This window comes from Equus caballus, chromosome 15 (genome assembly GCF_041296265.1).
Source record: "Equus caballus isolate H_3958 breed thoroughbred chromosome 15, TB-T2T, whole genome shotgun sequence".
NCBI lineage: Eukaryota > Metazoa > Chordata > Mammalia > Perissodactyla > Equidae > Equus > Equus caballus.
In genome coordinates, this window is record NC_091698.1 from 19,482,669 (window position 1) to 19,508,788 (window position 26,120).

At 47.2% G+C, this 26,120-nt stretch overlaps 1 protein-coding gene across 14 annotated transcripts in view; it reads right to left on the reverse strand.

Annotated features, from left to right (window-relative positions):
• Positions 1-528: 528 nt before the first annotated feature.
• NCK2 (NCK adaptor protein 2) overlaps positions 529-26,120 on the reverse strand; it is a 135,745-nt gene continuing 110,153 nt past the window's right edge. For all 14 annotated transcript variants that reach the window (XM_070235994.1, XM_070235992.1, XM_070235988.1 and 11 more), the window contains 2 exons: positions 18,630-19,351; positions 529-2,096 (listed from right to left, as the gene is read on the reverse strand). In XM_070235994.1, coding sequence (XP_070092095.1) covers positions 1,902-2,096; positions 18,630-19,351 — 917 coding nt within the window. In that variant the 3' untranslated portion in view covers positions 529-1,901. The remainder of the gene's footprint in view (positions 2,097-18,629; positions 19,352-26,120) is intronic.

A 26,120-nucleotide genomic window follows, 5' to 3' on the forward strand; every position in this document is an offset into this window, starting at 1 on the left:
TAATTTATATCAAAGGCAACAAAAGGATACAACTCATTCACAGGAAACAGGAATCATACATTAAGTGCAAACTCTCATGGAATACCATCTTTCTCCTGGAAGCCTCCGTATGCCGGCACTGGAAGGGCACGGCCCTGAAGCCAGATCTCTGGGTTTGCAATCCTGCCCTACCACGTGCTCTCGTGCATTTATTTGGTGGCTCATTTTCTCCATCTGTAAAATGGGGCTGACAGCCTCATGGGGTTGTGATGAGGAATAAACGGGGACTTCGTGTCTGGCACAGAGGGCGTGGTGACTCTGTGTTAGCTGTAATTAGCCCACGAGAACACAAACCCTGTGTTATGTAACTCTCTATTCCTCGTCCTGGTCCACTGTGATTGTTCGAGAAATGCATCCTGACTGAGCGAAGGAAAATGAGGCGTGAGCGAAGACCGGGGAGCTGGAGGTGGTGCGTCCAGCTGACCACAATTTGGTAAATATTTTTTAATAAGTAATTTCCAAAGAGTCAAGTTAAGACCACGCTTGAGATTCTGGTTTCTCTTGGAGTTTCACTAATGAAAATTTATTATTTCAATATACAAAAATGTGGTGGTAGCAAAAGAAAACACACAGGCAATAAATCTGTTAACCTCCTCTCTAAAAATGTCTCTCTCCAGGCACTGAGCATTCAGTAAATGCGGCAGTAATCACTCTCCCGTGAGTCAGTTTTCCCGAGGAGAAACACACGCGTAGTCTTGTCATAATACTTTTTTTATTACAATATCCAAAAAACTGAGTATGCAAGTTGAGGAGGTCTCAAGACCCCTTCTTCAGTTGTAGGAATGTGCCATCTCAAGACTGTATATTTAAACTATAAAGAAGTTCAAATGGAAAGAGAAAAGAAAATGCAATTTCTTCATAAACATTCTGTATGTCTCTTACTACCAATCACATATTCTCTTGTAAACCCTGAAAAATTTCCCTGTAAAGCAAATAATATATATATATATATATTTTGTGTGTGTGTGTCTGTGTGTGTCTGTGTGTGTGTCTGTGTGTGTGTCTGTGTGTGTCAAGCGTTGGTAGCTCCCCTACCCCAGAGATCAGCTGTTTTCCTTAATCATCCGTATTAGTGTCAACAAATGGCTACAGATACATATTACTTTGAGAATTAAATACATAATTGTGAAATTTAAACAAGCCGAAGGGCAAGAGGAAAAAGCACTAGGCAGATGGCACATTTGGGGGTAAATTACCAAAACATCTGTCTTTCCAAGGCGCCGGTCCCTCTTTTGCACACTGCCTTTCGAGGAAATTCTTTCCTTATTGCAAGCACAGCCCAAGGCACTGGACAGTTCCTCCCCGCCCCCTCACCTGCTGGCTCCAGCACTGCCACCAGCATACACGTCCACTCCCTGCACAGTCTGGGGGCCACGGAAGGGCAAAGGACACGGGACAAGGGCTGCTAGGACCGGGGACCTCCCCACGAGCTGCCCAGTATGCAAGAGGACCCCACTTTTTGAGTGTGCTGGAGTGCACTTAATAACGGCAGCTTCGGTGCATTCAGACCGCGCCCAGCGTCCTTTGGAGGAGGGTTCTCTTGGCATGAACACCTGGAACAGACGAAGGCTGTTCCCAACGGAGAAGGAATAAAGTGAACAAACCCGCCCCTCCTCCACCTCCCACTCTCCAACTGGCCGGACCGCAGTGGCGTGACCGTGGGGGTGAGGGCCTGGGACGGCCCAGGGGAGGCAGGTGGAAGCAAACCGACCTGGACAAAAAGATAAACCAGGCAAAGAAGCCAATAAAGGCCGCACCACCGGCAGAGCGGGCCCTCTGCAGGAGAGCGGGGCCGCCGCCGTCCGGGCATCTGCCGGCTCTGGGAGTGAGGGTGGCACCGGAGGCCTAGAGGTGCGGGGCCGTCACTGGAGCGCTCGGACGAGGTAGAGCTTCTCCCCATGCTCGCTGGTGAAGATGGGCGCCTTTTTGTAGTGTTCCACCAGCTCGTCCATGGTGTGAAAGCGCCGCTGCCCGATGCAGTAGACATTGTCCACGAGCTGCACCTTGAAATGCTTGTTCTTCCCTGACGCCTTGAGAGACACGGAGAAGTCACTGGGCTGGGGAGGAAACAGAACACAGGTTAGGACTGGGCTGGGCAGGAGACGTGGGAGACTCAGCCATCCAGGTCTCAGAATGGAAATGCGGCCCGTGTGAATATCTAGGATGGGCCCTGATGTTCGGAATAACCCAGAGGCTGCCCAAGATTCTGACGTTGTGAATCAAAGAAACATTAAAGGTTGCTGAGCAGAGTCTCAGTGCTAAATGTATTTTAGTTATCTGAAAATCGGAGACTCGTTATGCAACATACGACATGACACCAACGTTAACCTGGATGCTGAGGAAACTTGAGCTTTTCATTTCTAAGCTATTTCGGATAACCCAGTAATTTATACAAAGTCGTTTGCATATAGGCAGAGGCTAGAAATTTCACCTTCTCTGACTTCTACCACTGTTAGAAGTTAAGTCATCAGAAATTTTCTAATTCTAAGCTATTTAAAAATAAATACTTCAAGACCAGTGGAAAATTCTGGTTGCATTTTTAACACAGTTCATAGTCTCCTAGAGGGGGCTATACTATGGTTCAAGCACAGATTTTATTGAGAAATGTTTAAATTCTGTACCTTACTTATATTTGAATATGTTTTAGAAAGATATCATTATTTTTATTTAGTTTTGGTGAGGAAGATTGGCCCTGAGCTAACCTGTGCCAATCTTCCTCTGTTTTCTATGTGGGATGCCGCCACAGCATGGCTTGATGAGCGGCATAGGTCCATGGCTGGGATCCAAACCCGTGAACCCTGGGCTGCTGAAGCAGAGCATGCCAACTTAACCACTATGCCACAGGCTGGCCCTGTCATTATTTTTATTAAAATTGACCTTTTATCTCATTTATTGAAAAATTATGCAGGGAAGACACCGAATGAGGAATGCCCTTTGGGAAACATGTACTGATTAATTCAATAAACAATTATTTATTGCACACAGACTACATGCCTGGCAGGCCACGCCCTGGGTATGCGTACGTGTGCATATGCATAGTACATATGCTCTACACTTGTTTCTCCTCTCACAGAAGTGACGATCCAGTGGGGGAAACGGATAAACATGGAGGTGGAAGGACAGTTGCAAACCATGGTTAAGTTCTATGAAGAGAAAGGAGAGAACACTGCCGTAGGGTAGGCTAATTCAAACGTGGGTGTGTGGCTGGGCCGGCATGGCCTCTGCAGAAACGAGCTGAGCCAGCTGTGTGAGTTGAGGGGCCGGTGGGAGCGCTGGGAAGTGGGACATCCAGTGAAGAAGGGGAGGGAAGACTCTGCCTCTTCGGAGGCACTAAGTGGCTGAGAGGGAACAGGAGGGACGCTGGCCTCCCTCAGTGGCCTCAGAATAAAAGCCAACCTCCCACCACGCCCAGCAGGGCTGCGTCACCTGGCCCCTGACTACAGATCCAATCGATGAGACGAAAGTGTGTCCTGCCCCCAGAACCATTTCACGTCTGTGTCCATCCTTTGTTCCCCGTCCTCGTCAACCGTTCCTGCAAGGTCAGCTCCAACGTGTACCGCCCTGAAGAAGCCTCCCCATGCCCAAGAGGAGAAGCCATTCCCCTCCTTGGCTGCTCTCCAGCATAAAGTTAACAAACTGCTGGGTAAAACTCACTTACATACGCGTCCTATCCCCTTCACTATGGCCAGGCCAAGTAGGGCCACATCTATCCACCGCTACATTCCGCAGAGAGCCCTACAGATGGTGGGAGCTAACACAGCTGTGGCCTGAATCCCTACACCAGGCTTCAGCCTTTCCCGAGATTCAGGAACTTACGGCTGCTGAGGATCCATCAGCCAGCCCCCACTCCGCGTTCCTCCCACCAGGATAAAATTAACATGTGCCCAGGCCATTGTCTCTCACAGGGAGTTTACAAACATTTGATAAAACACGTGCAAAGCTTGCAAAACAAGAGACGACTCCATATAAACCAATGACAACTCAGGGAAATGGGTGTCTGAGAAAACTCAACTCTGGGAAGGGCTGCTGGCTCACCCACCAGTCACAGCTGTTAGCATAAAAGAATCAGAGACAAGCGTATTCATAGTTTGTATTTATGTATCCCTCTGCCCAAAACAGACCAAATGAAAGCAAACCTTAGAGGGGAAAACTCCATCGTGTCTCCATGCTAAAGCCAGGGCATGATGCCTTGCAGGGAATCAAGGAAATGCCGGTGAGAGGAAGAGACAGGAAGGTTTATCTCAGATCAGGCCTCAGGAGCTAGATCATTTTCAGAATCATGGCCACGGGGCTGGGGGGCGGGGGGGAGGGCACGGGGACACAGAACCTGACAATCATTTCCCCAACCAGATCTCTTAGAAATGAATCACCGTGAACCCTGATCTCAGAGAGGACCCTGTCAACCAGCACTATCAATACAATATTCTAAAAGCACAAAACGACATTCTAAGTAATTATTTACACAATTCTCAAATCATGACTATTTTCACAGGACTGAACAAGATGGATGCAAGCTGGCCTTGGTATTCCCGGTCTGACCACCCAAGGTGGCTGCTGTGTATGATTCTGAAAACAGAACTAAAACAGGTGCTCCTGACAGGCACCCCACACATGAGCAGGGCCTGCGACATCAGCACCATTGTCACGGTCACTATAGTTCTCAGTCCCAGCAGATGAGAACTCACAGCGCATGGTGTGCAGCAGTCTATACCAGCTCAACCCTTGCCGGAGGGCTTCAGGTTTTCCTTAAAGCCGTTTTTACTTTCAAGCATCTATTAACTTTTATAAGTATATATATTCCGTGCCAGAAGTTTCTGCCTTTAGGTAAAGATAGAGGGCGATCTCACCTTTATAGTTTGCAAAGCCAGGCAGTGTGCTGGTGTTACACATAGTTTAATCAATTCAGAGATAAAGTGGAGGGAGTACCTGAGTGAGTCATGCTAAGTATATGATATACCCAATTTTAATTAAGCCAAATGATCAACAGATGACTTTCTGAACAGGGAAATGTGCTTTTACTTTAACCTGTGTACATGTGTGCATGTGTACACGTGTGTATGTGTGCTACAGCAGTGAAAGTGATGCAGCAGAGAAGGTAATTTTTAATTTCGTGGGCTCCTGAGCAGAAACCTTGAAGTCAAGGATAGAGAATGAACTAAGTTTATGCCAAGCAGCAGTGCTGAACATATGGGGAATTCTCAGTGCAAGCTAAGATTTTCCAATCTGTATACCAAAATGCACTGCTCCGCATTGCCGCTACACAGCTCTACATAAAGCCTGAAGATGAACCAGACCAGCGGTTCTCAAAGTGTGCTCCCCAGACCAGCAGCATCAGCACCTCCCGAGAATTTATCAGAAAAGCAAATTCTCAGGCCCTGCCCTGGAGCTCCAGAATCAGAACCCATGGTGGGGGCCTCAGCCATCTGCGTTTTAACCCCAGCCATCTGTGTTATTTAAGGAGCCCTCCAGGAGATCCTCACACAGTCTGAGAACTGAATGAGGCTCGGGCCAACCACCAGCAGTGTTTTCAAACGTTCAGAGCCACGAGAAAAAGATGTGAATGTGATTGATGGGCTATGCAGACCCTCCAAGGAGGGAGCCCATGGCCAACCTCATCCCTGGCTGCGGATGCCTTCCGATTCTGTCCTAAGGAGTCTGGCCCTGCTCCAGACATTCCTTGTGGGGAACTTCCCCAGTGGGACAGCTGGGACACTGGGGGGAGAATGCTCTAAGATCTCTTTCCTTCAAATTGAGCCAGACTCCTGGATCTGATGGAGATAGAGCTACTCCAGACCCCAAATAACACTGGCCCAGAGAGAGCTCGAGGCAAGGGATGAGCCCCAGGAAAACAGGGCCAACCTCTCCCGTTCACTCTGCTGTAATCCCTCCAGGCTTGGCTTTCTGAAACAGACTCAGGAAGTAGGGTGGAAAAGGACCAGCCACACTCACCTCACCAAGCAGTAGTGTACTGGTATTATGGCTCAGGACTCTAAACCTCAGCCTGTCAAAGCACCTTCACACTTCTGTGTTTCAATATCTACCTTGAGAAAGTGGAGTGGAACACATACAAGGCCAGCATTCTCTTTCCACATGGGTTTCTGTTTCGGTGTGTTACTGATCTGAAGACACAGGCCCATACGAGGTTGCTAATATGAGCTTTCTACACTGGAGCACAGAGCTAAAACCTGCTGAGCGTCCCTCACAGAGGCCAATATGCCACAGTGATTCCTGAGGTGGAAAGAGTGCTCGACTTGGTAACTCTTAACAGGTGGTGGGAGTATAAGCCAGTACTATTGCTTTGTTAAAGAATTTCTGCACTATTGAGAAGTTGAAGACAGGCATTCTCAAGAACTCAAATTTCATCCTAGGCATGTGCTCTAGAGCAGTGCATGCATGTCTGTACCAGGAACGTGTTTAAGAATGTCTACGCAGGATTACTCACAAGGACCAAGTGCAAACACTCCTCATGTCCACCAACAGGAGAATGGACAAAGAGATGGCGTGTATACTTCATCAGACACTGAAATGGACGCATCAACATGGACTAAAATATTTCACAAGGAGGGTGGACCAGAAGAAGAAAGTGAGACAAGAAAAGCTGCAGTACGATACCATCTATAGAATTCAAAAGCAGGCAAAACTAAAAAGTGCTATTTAGGGATACATACATAGGTTTAAAACAAGAAAGAAAATGAATACCATAAAATAAAGGTAACAGTTGTCTCTGGTGGGAGGTGTGGTGCAATCAGGATGCACATATGGGTGTGGCACTTCTCGAGTGCCAGAAATGTCCTATTTCTTGATCTTGACCTGGGTTAAACAAGTACTTTTTAAATGAAATTTCCTAGGTGTTATGTGTCAGAAAAAAGAAAAATGTTTTAAAGGTGCTAAACCCGAAGCTAGAGAACCTGGCTCGGCTCTTCACCAGTCATGTGACACCGGCATTTACATCTTCAAATATTGCTTCCGCCTTCTTGTCTACCTCACCCCTCCACCCCACCTACTTTTTTGGGACACCAATTATAAGTGTGTTAACCCTTTCTCTTGGTCCTATACATTTATAATTGCAGTTTCTGTGACTCACAAATTTGGCAGTGCTGTAAATCTTAAGCTAGAACCACCCAACTCCTATTGGGTCGTAGTCAAGACGTGGGCTGAGGCTGTAGTCCTCTGAAGGCTCCACTGGGGAAGCAGGATCTGCTTCCCAGGTGGTTCGATCACATGAACCACCCAGGAGGCCTCTGCTGCTAGTCAGTGGGCCTCTCCACAGGACTGCTTAAGTGTCTTCACAACATGGTAGCTGGCTCCCCCAGGTCAAGTGATCTGAGAGCAAAGCCACATGCCTTTTACCCTCCAGTCTTGGAAGTCGCCTGTCACCACTTCCACCACATCCCGTGTATTAGAATGAGTCATTAAGTACAGCCCCTGCTGACGGGGGTGCTCAGGCTCCACGCTTGGAAGGGAGGAGTATCAAAGAATTTGTGGACATCTTTTTAAGCCATCACAGGTATCACTTGTTAAAACTTTCTCCGGCCGGACTGTAATCTAACTAGCCTCAGTCCTGTACCGTCTTCTCAGTTTTGAAACATCTGCCTTCTCTTCCAGCCTTCAGTTCCTGCCTCTGTGCTTCCTCCCACTATCTACCTTTTCCTGCCTTTCCATTCTCCAAACACTAGGCATGTTCAGTATCATTTCTCTTTGCTGAATACTGTGCCAACTTTTCAAATTTTCTAACATCAGACCACTTCTTTCTGTTATCTCCTTCTGATTATTCTTCAAAGGAATGATTTTTCTGTTCTCATAGTTTTTGAACCAGAGGTTCTGAAGAATTATCAGTTAGCATAAGCTATTCAATCCACCCTTCTTTTTAGGAAGTCATTTTCCAAGTGGAATTTGAGGACAATAGATTGGTAGAAAACCAAACTCTCTCAGGGCTTTTATTATTACATCATTATTATTTTTGTTTAGGTTTTAGGTCCCTTATTTGACTATAACCCCTCAAGTACAAAAACCTGATGCAACTCCACATCTCCACACTGGGATCAGACGAGGTGATCAATAAATGCCCTGACTTACGAATTTCCGATCGTGACCATCTCTTCCATTATTCCTTCCTTCAGGTAAGTCTCACAGCCCACCTCTTTGCCCTTTCTCCTCCCAACAAGTGAGCACTTTCAGAAAAGAAAACCAAAGAGTACTCTGATACTATTTCCAAAGGTTCACCAACTTGATCCATTATTTCAAACACTTGCTCAAAAGCCCCTTTTGCATTTTTATAAAGCAGATGCCCTGGTCAAATATTTCTCTCCTTTACTCAGGATTTAATTACTATTTTCTCATTGACAGAAAAACCCGGAAGCCAAGAACAACCTATAATATCCTTTCTTTCTTCCTCCATCCGTGATAGCTGAAGTATTAGTACGATTTTCTTCTAAGCACAGGCTGTGAAGGAGTAGCAGGGGAGGAGAGCCCATGCTCCCAGGCACTCCTGACCCTTTAATAACCTTCAACTGTGGACTTCGCGGACAGATGAGAGCGGCAGTGCCCTTCAGCAAGCCTCCCAGTGGACTCAGATGGCTTCTGGTCAGGCTGGGCTTCAAGCAGTTTACACACACAACACTCTCTCGTTGGTTTCTTATAAAAGGTGCATCAATTCTTTCCTTTTAGTTTGGTACGTGGATATTTTTCTTCCTCTTTTTACTTATTTAAGTCAGTCAGTCTTTTGTGCAGACAAGTAGTTTATTTACCAAAAAAATTTGAGAACCAATGATTTAGAGGCTAATCAAATTCCACTGATCAATATTCTCTGTTCTTATCTCAGAGAAGCTGCCTTTCAGTTTTCTCATCCCATCGATCACCCTCCCTACCTGTCCAAGATGCCCTCTTTTAATCAAAATTGACTTACTGTCTATACTTGTGCCAGCAGCTGTCAAATGATACTACTCTCTGTTTTTACATCAGATTATCTTTCAGTGGCATTTTCTATTCTCCTAGAAACGTGTCTCTGAAGTATTTACCCCACAGGCCTACAGATAATCCACACGTGACATGAGCAAATATTACTGTTCTCACTAGCTTCAGAAATAAATTTATTTACATAAATGAAGAAAAAGCAATCATCAACCACAGAACAGCCCTCGCAGTCCCATCCACCTAATGTTTAAATGAAAGAGCTCACTGTCCAGTCTCAAGTTAGAATGCGTATGTTCGTTATCCCTGCCTGCCTCCGAATGTATCTCCTAAAGTTAAATGTGAGTACCTCAGAGCATGGACTTTCAGAAGATCGTCCTTGTCATTCTTTGTCATGTCATGTGTGACTGGTCAATAGTAAGTGATATTCAGTAATTCAGTTCGGAATTTTACCGTATAACACAACACTGTTCATAAGGGCCGGAGCCAATTTCATGCTCCACAATTCAGTGCTTCTCAAATCGGAGCATCAGAACCACTCAGAGGGCTTGTTTATAGTGAGGGTGCCTGCTGGGCTCCACCCCAGATTCAGACTCAGCAGGTCTGCGGTGGGCCCTGATATGCTACATTTCTAGCAAGTTCCCTGGTGATGTTGATGCTGCTGGTCCAGGAACCACACTTTGAGAATCATTGCCATGGAGGCTGAAGACAAGTTTAGCTGGGTGTTCTCCCAGTTGTTTGCGGAACCACCTGTGCTTGGTTCTGTTCTATTTCGAATGACTCCAACATAGTGGGAAGTTTCAACAAGGTGAAATAGAAGGCAGTAAGGAAGAAAGCAGGGAGCAGGCCAGTTTGCACACAATTCCACTATTAGCTACTAACCACTGACCTAATGGATAATGAATGAACTGCCGGCTGTGTTGTTACAGCGTGGGGGTAACTGTTGAACTGCTCTGCGCTGGTCTTGGCAGGCTAATCTAAGTGAAGCTTAGATTAAAAAGTTAAGCGCTGATGAAAATCAAAACCACAACGAGATATCACTTTGCATCCATTTTGCTTTTTATAAAACAAGAACAAAAAAGTAGAAAATAACTGTTGGCACACATGCAGAGAAACTGGAACCCTTGCACACTGCTTGTGGGAATATAGTATGGTGTAGTTGCTGTGGAAAACAGATGGCAGTTCCTCAAAAAATTAAACAGAAATTACCATTTGACCCAGCAATTTCACTTCTGGGTATATACCTAAAAGAACTAAAGGCAGGGACTCGAACAGCTATTTGTTCGTAGCAGCATTACTAAGAATAGCCAAGGAGCGAGCCCCATGGCATGATGGTTAAGTTTGGCGTGCTCTGCTTTGGTGCCCTTGGTTCACGGGTTTGGATCCGGGTCATGGACCTATACCACTCATCAGTGGCCAAGCCGTGGCAGTGACCCACATACAAAATAGAGGAAAAGTGGCACGGATGTTAACTCAGGGCAAATCTTCCTCAGCTAAAAAAGAAGAAAAAAAAAAAAGCCAAAAGGTAAAAGCAACCCAAGTGTCCAACAACAGCTAGAACTGTTGTTCAATGGATGATGAATGGAAGATGAATGGATAAACAAAATGCAGTATACACATACAACGGAGTATCATTCAGCCTTAAAATGGAAGGACATTCTGACACATGCTAGAACACAGATGAACCTTGAGGACCTTCTGCTATGTAAAATAGGCCAGTCACAAAAAGCAAATAGTGTATGATTTCACCCATATGAGGTACTTAGAATAGTCAAATTCATAGAGACAGAAAGTGGAAAGTTGCTAGGCGCTTGAGCGAAAGAGGAGTTAGTGTTTGATGGGGACAGAGTTCCAATAACGGAAGATGAAGTTCTGGAGAAGGATGGGGGTGACAGTGCACAACAATGTGAACGTATTTGATGCCACTGAACTTACACTTAAAAATGGTTAAAATGGTAAATGTTATGTTATGTATGTTTTGCCACAATAAAAAACATTTAAAAAAAGTTTATGTGTTAGTGTAAAAAGATTGGTGACAGTCTGGTGGAAACATGAGAATCGTGACGGAGGAAACCTGAGGATGGGCCAGGGAGGGCGCGTGCTACCGAGGACGCTGACCTGCAGCCGTCGGCGCCGCAGGGGGTGCGGGGAGGGGGCGAGGGTCGCGAAGCTCCTGGGCACGCCTCCCAGCCAGGGCACAGCGGTGGACGAAAGAACCCATCACTCTCCTCAGATCTCCTGCAACACCCGGCGACCAGTTAACGGCTTGTCCTGGGGGGCTGCAGCTGTGGGAGACACGGCTCAGACACAGCTCCTGAGCCGAACAGTCTGCTCCCCGCTGGCCTGGGGTCAGGCAACAATGATCCCTGAATGTTACATTCTCGTACGAACCACTTCTTTTTCAACCTTCTAAAAATGCTACCATGATACCGCTGGCTCTGGCTGGCACACTCTCTGGGCCTCTGAGAACATCTGAAATCGGCAGTATTTGTAAGATATCTTAGAAACCAAGTCTGTCGGGAGATACCTCCCTTGCACACATCTTGAGACCAAAATGTAAACATTTCTTGTGGAATTCCTTCTCTAAGTTGCAAAGGAATTGTTTACAAAGGACACCTGGTCAAGACCCCTGGCAGGGATTACGTGGTCCTCTGTTTAAGGAGAGAAGTGATGAGCTCGCGTTCCAGGCTCTTGCCTGCATACAGGAAAGAAATGTGAGCCAAGCCGGAGCTGAACTGAAACCCTCCTCCCCCGGCCCAGGTTCCTCAAGTTCTCACTCTCAATCCTGAAGGCTAGAGATGGCCACCGTGCTGCCCCTTCACCAGGGGAAACCACATCCACAGCAGGGAGCACCCTGAGGATCGCAGTGACCTGCTGGGACCCGCGCTCTGTACCTGCCTGCGTGCGCCTGTGCCTGCACCTGCACGTGGTTAAGAACAAAACAAAAGGTATGGTTCACGGAAACCCTAACTGTCTCCCATCGTCTCACAGCTAATTCAGTGGAGTGGTCAGATCACTGGGGGCTAAGCCCACTCTGACCTCTCCTGCAAACCAAAGGGGGAGCTCATGCAAAAGACAAACACGTTCCCATCATTTCTACAGTCACAGCTAAAAAGAAATAGAGTAAAAGCACAGATTGACACTGGTGCTACCTGTGTTGGCCACACAAACCTTTCTAATACATTAAGTGCTAAAAATTTTTTGACCCAGTTTTAAAAAAATTTCCATTACAGCTTTAAGTATTTGGGAGGAAAAAACATTTCTGACAGGTACTAGCGATTTTACATGAGAGCAATATAAATATTTAGATCAAGAGAGCTAATGATCTAAGGGATTTTTAGAAAATATTTCGGAATACTGCTATGGATGAATTATTTACCTTGACACATTTTTCCTTTTTAATTTGGAAGAGTTGTTCTTCAGTTGTCAGTGACTACTGGATGACCACTGCTGCCCCATTATGCTTGGGGAGGCCTGAAGAGAGGGTGTCTGGACCCCCTTGTGCGGGCCACCGCGTCTGATCCAAGCTAACTGGCACATTAGCATGACCCCGGGAGACAACGAGCATGGAGAGGACCCGGGAATCGCTGGCACTCTGCTGTGGCTGGCTGCCGACTCCCATACGGAATCTACGGGCACATTCCGGATAATTAATCCATCGGTTAATGTGTAGAGTATTTCTGGGAGTCCTCCCGAGGTGCTAGGGACTTGATGGCCAACAAGATGAAACAATAGGCACTCTCAGTGCTGATATGGCCTTTGACAGGGAAACGCAGCCACACTCAGGGGTGGTTACACCCTAGCAGAAGGCCACTGTGTGACCTGGGAGCACAGGGAGCATGCGGCCCAGGCCTGCGGGTCGGGGAAGGCTTCCCAGAAGCAAAGAGAGCCAGAATGAGACTTGAAAGATGTGTGTACATTAGACTGGAGGTGGTGGGGTGGAGCAGGGAAGGGGAGTTGTATTCTAGAGTTTTCCAGACGTGTGTGAAGGTCTGGAGGAAGACAGGGAGGAGTCCAAGAACCTGACAGAAGTGCAGTATGGCGGGAACACAGGTGCAAGGAGGGAGAGGGTGGTGGGACCCTGGCACCTGGAGAGATGCAAGGCCAAACAGCAGAGAAGCTCCTGAGCTGCCACCAACGATGTCAGTGGGACGGCCAGCCACCTGCTACCTCACCACCATCGTCCAGTGACCGAGCCCGCTCAGCTCACCTGCACTCGCCACCCTCACATGTCACAAGTTAAGCAAGTTTGAGGTAACAGACTGCTCTGTTCTTTGTACATTATCTCCTGCCAAAGAAACCAAAAAATGGATTTAGTACTATTTACTTTCTTTTACATACAGAAATCAAACTGCATCCAAAGCCCTACATAATGATGTTTTTTGAAGCTGAGATGCCAAGATTCTCAAGTGCCTTCTGTATTCTCCCAAGGGCAGTGATTCTTGGCCTGTCGGTTACCTGCAATTTTACCGACGCTGTGCTGACTTGGGAGCTCCAGGCAGGGCACTCACTTAGCAAACCAGTACCGGTCCCGCCTTCACCTGAGGCCAAGGGCAGTTTAGAGGCCCTCATTGGGGCCTGAAATAAATTAGGAACGACACTGGGCAGGTTTGCCACTGATTACATTTTCAGAATTAGCTTTAAATAACACTCTTCTTCACAGATTCCCAGTAAATGGTGTGGGTTTTTTTGTCTGTTCGTTTCAAAGGCAAATATTGAAGCGTCAGCCAGGGCCAGTGAGGCTGGGGTCTCCGAGGCTCTGACCCATCTGAGAAGCAGGTGAACAAATCAGGTGATGAGTGAATATGTAGAAAAGTGCCCATACTAAATGATCCTTTAGGCCCTTCTGGTTTTAAGAATTAAATACGTTTAAAGTTAGAAATATTATAAAAATCTAGGCTTAAAACTTTCATTAGGTACTGGGCAAAAAGCCTGATAATTAGAAATAACATTATTTTGCAATTGGAAAGATGCAGACAGGCGTTGCTCACAGTAACCCATGTTCGCTCTTAACATTAATCCATTTATGAGGGAACATCTGGAGGTCATGGTGCTGAACCACGGACTCAGGCAGCTCGTAAGCCGGTGGGAGCAGGAGGGAGCTCAGGCCACAGCTCCTGGCCTCCTGAGTGCCTAGGGAGCAGCTCGCACTCTGCTCTGACAACCGAGCCCTTCCAATCTCTACCAGAAACACGGAGCAAACACAGCAAGTTTGTCACCAAACTCTAAAGAGCTAAAAATAAACAGACCAGCACTTTAGGAGATGAATCCCACTCAACAAAAGCTAACAGTTCTACATAAAGTTAAACTTCAGGACAGTTATAATTTTCCCCTTTAAGTATGTTTATAATTCTTGGAAATGCAGTATTAAGCAGACACAGAGTTTAAATAAGTGCAGTAAACACACAGAAAACCTTTAAGATTGCATAACAGAGACCAGGGGTTTTCAGATTGTGGTCCCTAGATCAGCAGCATCAGCATCACCAAGGAATGTGCTAGAAATGCAAATTCACGGGCCCCGACCTGCTGAATCAGGAACTTTGTGGAGGGACCTGCAATGTCTACTTTCCAAGCCCTCAAGGAGACTCTGACACACACTACAGCTTGAGCATCAGTGATCTGGAGAGACGCAGTGATGACACTGCCTGAAAACGGAGTTGTGGTTAACAATTATGATTTCTATAAGAACTCTAATTTGAAAACTACAGCAAAGAACTATGCTGATTATTTTATTCTGTTCCTCCCTGGCCAAACATTAATAGATTTAAAAAAAATGAGCAAGGAAAGAAACACACATAGACTATTAGTGTGGCCAACATGTGCATTCAACTACCTTTATCAAGTATTTTCTTTTAGAAACAAATATCTTGTACAACAAGAAATTAGTATCCAAGTCCTACTGTGGGGCATCCTAAATATGAGGAAACAGGTGATCTCTTTGGGATCTTTAAAGTCTTACAGAGGAAAGTGGCTTCCTAACCCACAGGCTGATGCTTTACAGGCTGCATCCTAGGTATAACCTGCCACTTCCTGAATAACCTTTTCAAGGACGTGGGAGGCAGCAATGGAAAACACAACATAGTGCCAACTTACACAGTTTACCGGAAATCTAGTTACTGGTCACTCTTAACTGTAAGCACAGAGTCTTAACCATGTAAGTGTGATAGACATACAAGAATTTATTATGAACACATAGAGGGCAGGTAGAAATTTTTAATTTTCTAGATTTAATGAGCTATGGATTAACAACAGGTGGAGGTATGATAATTAAATCTGGAGAATAAGGAACAATATTGTTTCATCTTTAGCTGCTAAGGATAAACGACAAATTACAGACGAAAGAGGAGAGTAAGGGAGGAAGAGAGAGAAGACGAAAGAAAGAACCAACAGGAGGTACCGAGACTCGGAACAGGAGAGACAGCCAAAACAGGGTCATTTGGTTCATTGACTCATTGATAAAACATTAAGTCTGTCAGACTCCTCTGAAACACCCAGCACTCGCTGACACTGGATACTGCAGGACGTGGCAATGTTTTTCTGAAATATGCACATCTCCCCCCAAAAAGCACAGATTTCTAGGACTCAGAGGCAGGTATATTTTTACTTTTCAAAACAGAAAAATACTAAAAATTTTTAAATGCAAAATATCGTCAAGCAAGAGTCTAGCTTATTTATAATGGAATCACTCAGGATATTTTTAAAATGATGCCCCTCTTGAAGATGTGCTCTAAACAAGCTGCTGGGCTTATTCAGAAATCAGACGTCCTGTGGTAACCTCAAAGGAAGGCCCTGGGCCCCAGGACCGCAAGCAAGCAAAAGGAAACTAAATGAAGAAGCCTCTGAGTCTGCAGGAAGGCTGGCCCATCAGAAACCTTTCTGCCCGGGCACACTGCGACGCACTGGGTCAGATCGCAAAGCTAAGGACACATGTTGGCCTAGTGGTGGCTTTGAAAGCCAAGCTCTCATCTTAGAAAAGCCAAAAGGAACAGGAAAAGAAAAGACAAAGGAGGAAAGGAACAGAGATGGGGAGACACTGGCAAGAGGCAGAAGCAGTGGCTGGCAGAAAAGGAATAAGTAATGGGTTTGTCCATCCCGACAGCTCCTCAACAGCCGCAGATGACAGCCGATAACAGACCTGGTTATGAGCATGAAAAGCTGCCAACCAGACCTCATTCTGCTGTCAGGGGAAAAGAAGCAACACGCCTTAAATTTCCTTGTAGCATCCCTTTGGCACAAGGCAGGCACATTAATAGCAGAAAACACCACATGTCATGGCATGATTCATCAGGACAAGCAGCCTGGCACACCATCAGGCTACATGGCAGTCTTCAGACGAAGATGGTACCACTGTGGGTGCAGAGCCGATGAAAGTCCCAGAGAACCCCTTCCCACCCCACGCCCCAAGAATCAATGGCCCTGGCATGCTATTAGCATGTCATAGCTTGGTTTTCTAAGTTAAGACAGAATGCAAAAAATCCGGAAAGCCTCCCATAGACATGGTCAAAATGAAATGTAAACAATTAATGTTTCAATTATTTAGAAAAAGCTTATTCTCTAATAACGCTAGACAAACGAGACACTGGAGCTTATTCCAGGTCTGAGATGGAACCCAGATAATGCGAGCATCCCTCCCTACCCCAAAGCATCGGGCCCTCAGATGACAGTGACAACCACCTGTATGTGCTGGTCGCACAGAAAAGCAACAAGTGCTCCATAAGGCCAAAAACCTGGAGGATGCCCTTCTCACCCACCCTCCTTCCAAGGACTTTCCCCCTGTGCCCAGACCCCAGACAGAAAGCACAGTGCACGGGGCGAATGTCGCCACGCTGGAGGGTCGCTTTGCCCCTCTCCCCCTTCTAAGAAGTCTTTTCAAATTCAGAGTTTCTAAATCAAGATTACACTTTTTGACTGAATTACACTCAGCCCCTAAGCACCCTGGACCCATCACTGCATATTGTAATCGGGCTCCCAGGGCTTTGTCTGAGTTTCTGCTCAGAAGAGTTAAAAGTGTTGCTCTACTTAACTCTCTTAAGCCTCAGACAGGATCTAAGGAAGCTATGCACAGAGCTTATGCCATGTGAGAGCAATTTAATGTGATGTCTTGCCAGAAATGATAAACTCTGGTGGCTGGATAAGAGAACCTCAGAGTTCAGATTTCAGATGTAGTTAACGTCCAGGCCGGGCGTGCATGCTCAAGCACATCTAAGGCGGCCGCCAACTCCAGACCTGCTGACACCACGAAGGGGCCCGGTTCCCACCACTGCGACGCTCCTCCTGCCTCAAAGAAGAACAGAACACAGCTGCCTCTCTCTCCGAAGAGGAGAAACAAGCTGTGGCCTTGAATTCCTCTCACGTCAGTCAACAGGAGTCCCAAATGTGCACTTTTTCCAGAGGACAACGATTACAGTATATGGTACAAACTTACTAGAAATGTAGGTTCCATTTAAAAAGTTAAAGGAAACCCTGCTAGAACCAACACAGAGTAATCCCAGTGGACTCGAGCTTCAGAACTCTTGATCCGGGGCAAAGGGCGGGTCTCACCATATGGAAGGCGATTTGCAAAGAGATCTACAAAACTGGTCGAGTATTTCCCTAATAACACACAAAAAGGCCTACCTTTTGTGCTGCTGGCCCAGTTCTTCCAGACAGGCTCAGCCACACACCCGAAACACAAACCCCAAATGTGTCTACTGCTGGAAAGGGGCGTGCTGCACATGAGGGGGCCTCATGCCTCCCATTCAGTTCACACACACAATCTCCTCTCTCTCAAGGATTGTCTTTCTCTTTTCAATTCTGTTCATAAGTGCTTTAAAAGCTTTTCAGAGATGAGCTCAGTGGTGTTGACTGCGGCAGAGATGACCTTAGGATTATACGGCTTAAAAAGAAAAACAAATCAACCAACAAACGGCTATGTCAGAAAGCAGGCGACCCTCTCGCTGAGAACAGCTGACCTGCTTTAGACCCATGGAAGAAACAGTGTCAACCACCAGGGCCTAGGGAGATGATCAACAGACTGGCAGAGAACGATGGTGGGGTCTGTAGAAGAGAAAAGGGTAACCTCAGCAAAGGGGGGCAACAACCTTCACTGCACTCACCTCCCGTTTGCGGGAATACATCTCCAGGAGGATGGGGGCAAGTGTGGACAGCTGAGTCACCACACTCAGAGCCGACTCAAGTACATGACAGGGCAGCAACCTCACACACATTATACAGACAAATCATACCCATCTATCATAACACGAGCCCTGAAGGCTTTTTTTTCTCCCCCTGAGGAAGGCTCACCCTGAGCTAACATCTGTTGCCAATCCTCCTCCTTTTTTGCTTGAGGAAGACTAGCTCTGAGCTAATATCCATGCCAATCTTCCTCCATCTTGTAGGTGGGTGGCCTCCATAGCATGTCTGACCAGTGGTGTAGGTCCCCAGCAGGTGCACGGTTTCTGATCGGAACCTAGGAACCAGGGCCGCACCAAGGCTGGAAGCAGAGTGTGGAACTTAACTGCTAGTCTCGGTGCCAACCCCACCGTGAATGCTCTGTTGCTATTTGAAGTGCATTCATGCAGTCTGAACAGGGAATGGCCTACAAGAGCCACAGTGTGCAGTATATGTGCATATACACACGTTTACGGCTTTCTACTGGAACCTCCCGAGCGCCAGCAGACCGGCGACCCAAGGGCACTTACCGAGGACTCGCTGTCCCTAATGAGGAAGTCACCCTCGACGCCCCGCTCGTTGAGCGCACACTCCGCCTGGTGGCGCGTCACGTTCCCGTAGTACCACTCTCGGCCCGCGAAGCGCCCGGTGCACGCGGGCCCCGTGTAGCTGATCTGCGGGGCGTGCGCGGGGTGCAGGGCTGGCCCATCGCTTAGGACCACCACGTAGTTTTTGGGGACAAGGCCGACCTGCCCCCGGGCGTTTTTGCATTTCCACCACTCCGGGTCGTTTTCGGGCTTCTCGATCACTTCCATGGTCTCTCCCTTCTCGAAGTTGAGCTCCTCCTCCGTGACCGAGCTGAAGGGGTACAGCGTCTGCACCACGTGCAGGACCCGGGCGCCCTGGCCGTTGCTCAAGGAGGCGCCCTTGCGCAGGCTCAGGAAGCTGGGGGACTCGGCGGCCGCCTCGTCCACCTCCTCCAGCACGTAGTTGGAGGGAAACCAGCCGATCTGCCCGTTGTAGCTGCCGCGCCACCAGCCGTCGCTGCACTTCTCCATGACGGTGACGCGAGACCCCTTCACCAGGGACAGCTCGTCCTCCCTCTCGGCCACGTAGGCGAACTTGACGAAGGCGGGGATGTTGAGGTCGTAGATGCGGTCGGCGCCGCCACCGTTGGCCGGGTACTCGGCGTCCGTGCTGGGCGTCGGGGACGCGTCCCGCGCACTCGTCTTCCTCTTGGTCTTGCCGAGGCCTGTGGAGACACAGCAAGGCTCAGTGGGCACCGGGCACGCGGCGGCCCCACCACATCCCTGGGGCGCTGCCGCGACTTCCCTGGGCACAGATCCACCGCGGCGGCAAACCAGTGACCACCAGAAAAGTAAAACGCTGCCGGCTGCGATGTGCCATTGTGAAGCGGCTCAGAGCGGACACTACTAAAATTTTAGATCTCTCTCCTTTATTCCCAAAAAACGCCAGAGTACCAGTAGCATAAAAGACAACAAAACAGTGCAAAGTTAGTTTCCTTCTGAAAGAATGACATGTCTTTAGAGAATTCCTGTGCTTTTCAGAGAGAAAAATAAGGCATGAAGGCACACACACGTCCTCCGCACACTGGTGCTGGGCCCGAAGTTGGACTAAAGGAACCGCCTGCCTGGGGCTCCCGGCTCTCCCCCGCTGCCCACCTCCCCACCACTCCCACCACCCTGCCCGCTGCCTGGCAGCAGGGGGCCCCTGGGCAGAAGCCCACACCCCTCTTCTTCCTTCTCCTCTTGCAATGTTTCTTTCCTCTCAAAACAGCAGGCTCATCTCCTGCAACAGGTTGTGATGAGTGAATTAGAAAAAAAATTACCTGATACATTAAATCTAAGACAAAACTTTTCATATTGTGATTCAAAACCCACTAATGGATCAACAAATCTATTTAATGGCTTGTGACCAACCCGTATGCATGTCTTGGAGGGGTTTTTTTCAAGGGAATAAAATAGAAAATCTGAGTGAATCAAACATAGTTAGGATAAATAATGTTGCTTTAGTTACATACATGAGTGCTGAGTTGTAAAGTTAAACTGATTTCTTTCTGTGCATGAGGAAAAAAGTTTGAAAAGCCGTAATGTAAAGTGCTTTAACCTGGTTACTATGGATGGAACTATGGAACCTTCTTGAGAGGTGAGTCTGGGGAGGAAGGCACGGTGGCCCACTGAGCTGGGGTGTGTCACTGGATTGGTGGGGCTGGCCACGCTCCTCAGGCTTTCCTGAGAGGTGGCTGCTTGCCCACCAGCTCTGCACAACCTCCTAACCTGGTCAACGTGGAGATTTTGATGGTGTGGAAACTGTGGACATTTGCAGACTTTCATTTTTTTCCAAAATGACACCAAAGCACTTTTATGAGTAGTTTGTGCCTTTCTCTCCTTCTATTCCTTAAACTGGAGTGAAAACCGATTGGTCCTAAGAAGTACCTTTGCTGCTTCTCCCTTGCCGAGCGGGCGGGGGGTCAAGAGGAATAAAACGCTGCCTCATGATCATTCTCTGCGGTGGAGAGCGCCCTTCTAGAGCAATGCTGCCCCAAAGCAGCGGAGCAAGGAACGCATGTGAGGCGAAGGCATGCTGAGGTGAAGTGGTCATTCACACAGGTTTTCAAGAGAACACACCAATTCTTTAAGCTAACGGTTTCTGCTATTTCTTTTCATACCACAGCATTTTACTCAAGTGCATGGGAAATACAAGAGTAAGCCAGGACGTTAGACCAAATTAAAAATTAAGATTTCTATTAAGACTTAACTTACTGTACATGAAAACATGAACCTCTAAGTCCCAGAAGTAATCCTTTCATGTGATTTCTGACATAGGAGAGTTTATGCAATGAGAGAGTGCTGTGATGGTCCAACAGCTTCATGATCCAGGAGGGAGCCAGTTCAGAAGCAAACTCAAGTCCAGAAGGCTCAGGCACAAAGGTTTCACAAGTCTCATGAAGGAGCCGAGATGCCGAAGCAGCAATAACCAGGCACAGCTCAATTTTTATTAGTAACAGATTTCCAGAATTAACATTTAAAAATAACTTTTTTTATTTTAAAGATTGGCACCTGAGCTAACAACTATTGCCAATCTTTTTCTTTTCTTTCTGCTTTTTCTCCCCAACCTCCTCCAGTACATAGTTGTATATTTTAGTTGTGGGTCCTTCTAGTTGTGGCATGTGGGAGACCGCCTCAGCGTGGCCTGATGAGCAGTGCCAAGTCCGCGCCCGGGATCCGAACCAGCGAAACGCTGGGCCGCCGAAGCAGAGTGTGTGAATTTAACCACTCTGCCACCGGGCCGGCCCCCTAAAAATAACTTTGTAATAGACTTTTTCAAATTTGTGAGTAATGAAACCTATTTGAGAAAAGACCTATGAAAGAGCAGGTTTTAGAATGTTCTTCAGGACCTGAAGATGTCACGATCAACAGAAAAGGCAACGTTAGACCTTAGACCTCACGATACCTTGCTGAAGACACTTCACAACTGATTTATGAATACGCTGCTCTGTCTGCTTTTTTCAAACACAAAGTAATTTAAATCAATGGCTTCAGCCAGTGGGCTCCTGCCAGACACCATCCGAGACTTTGGGGAGAGCAAGATGATAGGATAGGTACACTCCCTGCCCTCAAGGGGCTTGTATTTCTCCATCAATGCAGGACATTCTACACAGCAACCATCCCATGGAAAATTAACCTGCCTTATTCTAATGTGATCTGAACAGTCTCTGAGGCGACTCCGGGCGGGACGGGGTGGGGGAGGCAACACACACCAGAGCGGCTGAGAGCACAGCCTGGGGGATCAGCTTTGTGCTCTTGGTCTTGCTTATTCTCAGGGTTTTAGTTTTCTTACCCATTAAATGTGGACAACAGCACTGTGTCAGCCTGCTTGGGCTGCCATAACAAAGCACCACAGACCAGGGGCCTTAGACAACACACTTTATTTTCTCATAGCTCTAGGGGCTAGAGGTTCAAGATCAGTGTCAGAGGGCTGGTTCCTTCTGGCCTCTCTCCTTGGCTTGCAGACAGCTGCCTTCTCGCTGTGTCTTCACACGGTCTTCCCTGTGTCCTCATCTCCTCTTCTTAAAAGGACACCGGCCACGCTGGATGAGGGCCCACCCTAAAGACCTCATTTTAATTTAATTACCTCATTAAATTAAGTCACACTCTGAGATACTGGGGGGGGTCAGGATGCCAACATGAATTATGAGGGGACACAATTCAGCCCATAACGGGTAACTAAATTATACACGAAAAGCATAGGTAGTGCTCCATGAATGATAACAATTATTACTCTTCTCAACTGAGGTGGGGTTTTGAATTCCTTTTTTCTCAGAACCACATTTTACCAGGAGAGGGCCAAAGTCCTCTTTGCACACTCATGGCCAGGACCCTTCCAGTGCCAGGGCCACCAAAACATAAAGCTTGCCTGTCAGGCTTCTGGCACCTGGGACACATTATTCCATGGGAGCAATGTAATACAGAGCTGCTGGTGTAGTGGAATTCAACAGGCAGGTGTCTGGGGACAGGGAGGAACCTGGCTTTACAGACATCTGTTACCTGAACCCTCACAAGAGCCCTGCGACAGAGTGGGCATGCCCTCATTTCTGCAGATGGGGAACTCGAGGCAGAAAGAGGGCAGGGAACTGGCCCACCACACACAGCCAGTGAAGTGGCACGGAGAGACCTGTGCGCCCAATACAAGCCTATTTAATCCCTGGCAACTGAGAAGCACAGTTCCATTAGAGGCTGGTGTGTGGCATGATTTCTACGGAAAACACATCATTTTTCACATGATTTCTAGGGGAAATGCATCCAGGACTCTGAATTGGGGTGTTGAGAATCTGTCCCCTACTGGCTCTCCCAACATTGATGGACCCTTCCTCAGCTTCCACTGAATGAAAATGGCCCCTCTGTCTCCAGGTGGAAGTGGGGCTGAGTTTTAGGGAGCGAAGATTTGGGATAAGAAATGTATGATGAGTAACAGGCCCCAGGAACTCGATAGGCAGGGACAGGCTGGAGAGGGCGCAGGGTGGGTGGGAAACAAGTCAATGGGTCAAAGTCACCTGGGTTTCTGGGAGAGGGGTCTCCACTTCCCCTTCTTTCCCCCTTACCCTGATTCTGCCCAATGGCCAGAGCCAGGGTCGGGTAGGGCAGAGCGCTGGGGGACCCTCAGCCCCTGGCAAGGCGAAATTTCATGTGCCCCCTCCCGACTGAGAGCGCGGGGAGCAAGAGAAGCTGCGGACGACAGGGAGCAGCAGGGCAGCTGGGCATGGCGTATGCGGGGCGGGGACAGGGAGAGAGGGAAGGGAAACTGGCCGACAGTGAAGGGGTCGTTTCCGTGTGAGGACAAAACCCACCATCCGAGAGCTGGGCGGCCTGTAAAACAAGGCCTTACAAAGGAGCAGGCCTGGGGGTCTTAGTGCCTCTCTCCCTCTCCCCCAGCCTGGACTTCACTCCAAGCCATGTGAGCGGCACCATGTGTCAGCTGCGAGCCTCGAAGGGGCGCGGCTCGGGGGCTCGGGGGCTCGGGGAGGGCAGTGCGGCGCATCCAGTGCCCGGTCCAGCAGGAGGGCAGATCCGGCTTCGAGCCCAGCCCGCCAGCTGCACGCGCCCTCGCTCTCGAATTCCAAGGCAAATCTGTTATCTTTCAGGGAAGGAGGAAGCATGGGAATTCCACTGTTTCCCCCCTTGCTCTGTGTCTATTTTTCTACACTGCCTCTGCCTCATTTCTTCTGTCATTAAAGTCATACCACTTACTTCTCCCAATTGTAACAAAAACAACTTGAACTCCAAGGGGTGTTTTTGATTTTAACTAGGATAAAGTGATTTTTTTTTTCTCTTATAATTTTACATATTCTCCCATCAGTGGAGACAAATCCTCACACCCATTTGGCAAAGTCTCAGGCCATCTTTACCTACCCTAAGTAAACGGTAACTAACCAAAACTTGGCGGACCAGAAGCCCTCATTAACCAGTGATGCTCCTCACCCCCTCTCCGTGCCACGTTTTGGGAGAACGCTAGCACTGTCCTTTGAAGCTGCTCACCTTGGGCCCGATCCTGATTGCCCTGTGCAGCTGGACACAGCAGCTCCTCAGAGCAGACCCGCAGCCCCGCCTCCTCCCTCGCCTGCTCCTGCACCCCAGGTGTGGGAGCACACGCTGCGCAGCACCCCACAGCTCACTGAGGTGCCGGGAGCACCAGTGTGTCTCACTGAGATCTGAGCTGAGGTCAAATGACGTGCTTTTCTTTAGTAGTTCTCCAGCTAATCATAAAATAAAATCATAAAATTTGGTGTCTGAACCTTCTGGTTGGAGGTTTTGCTGCAGCATGCTTTGGATAAATCGTATTACGGATGAGAATATCTAGAATGTGAGTGACCATTAGAAAATCTTTCCAATTGCTGGCATGCTGTATTAGGTGTTAAGCCACATTTCTTCACAAAGTAATGACCTTCTCTGCAGCTTGTTCAATAATGTATAAACTGCAACACCTTTGAAAGAAGAAGGAAGAACAAAGAAGGAATGGCATTTGCTGTTAGAATAAGCAAGATGCCGTTTCATGCGCTCAGGAGCAATCAGGATTTTAACTTCTACAGTGAAGATTACGCTCTGAGAACATCTCAGTTTCCTTAAGTCTATGATCATAAAATTGTGGTATTTAAGATCTAGAAGAAATCTTAGCGATCGGCTTGCTCAGTTATGTTCAGGCTGTTGCTGTGAGGAGTGGGCCCTGGGGTCCCTTGACTGTGCTGCCCAGGAGAGCAGGCGGGATAGAAGACCACACCCTCCCACTCCCTTGCACACCCCCCTTCCCCACCCCCAGCAGCTCCAATGCTCTCTTTCTCTACCAGGGGTCCTGGGCAGGAGGCTGCTCGAAAATGTGCTCCACAGACAAGATGATGACAGTTTCAGAGAGGTGGAGCTCTTGCCCGGGTGTCCAGTCATCAGCCAGGCTGGACAGCAAGGATGCAGACCCCTGAGCACAGAGCAGCCTGGGATGGACTGGGTTTGTGGCCAAGGGAGGATGTGAACAAGCTCCTTCACGGAGCCACCTCCATAACTGTCACATTAAAGACCAGCCACAATGCGTGCAATGACTTTTATCTTCATTTAATAATAATAATAATAAATAACACGTGCACCATCAGGAATGGTATTTCTTACTCTCTGAGCAGACAGCCTAATTTTAAGTGGCAAACAGCCGAGTGGAATTTAAAGGTAAGCTATACTTTCAGCTTTTGTGATGATTTCCCGGCATCGAGCTATTGCATCTCTGATCTTGAGCTACATTTTCATTGATGATGATAAGCACATTTTAACTTTCTTGAATAAAATCACATACATTAGAGATTGAGTTCTAATAAAAGCTTGAATATGTCATACATTATTAATGTTAGTGATTTTAAAGTCAAAATCTTTTATATACTCCTTTTAAGATAAAGGGATGTTAGAACAGACGACTTTAAAATATGCTCTAACTGTCACCTTCCAGCTGGAGTTCTGGGGATTTAAGATAAAATGTCAAACAAATTTGGTAGTTCAGAAATATATTCAAGCCAATTCATGCAGACACAGTGCACCCGAGTTTTAGGAGTTCTGTGGCAAAGCCATTTTATTTTTGTAACTAATCAGATCTGTAACATAAATCAGATTTAGCTAGAAAGCTTCCTTGTACTTAAGATGCCATTTATACTAAGAATAGAGGTTATTAATTTGTGGAGATTTCTCTCATTAGGATCTATTATTAAAGTCAACTAAAAATTAGGAAAGGCTTTTATTATTAAGTGCTAAGGAGATCTGACAAGATTTGACTAAGGTGCAAGGTGACAAACATAACTTTTCATATAAGAATTAGGACATATTTAATGTTTGGCTTCTTATAGCTTTTCACGTTATTATATGTGCACTTAATTTCTATCTAGTTTTTTAGATATCCTGGTAGGATTAGCTTCCACTATTCAGAGAATATCCGGTGCCAAAATTTATGATCAAAATATTTCAGTATATAAA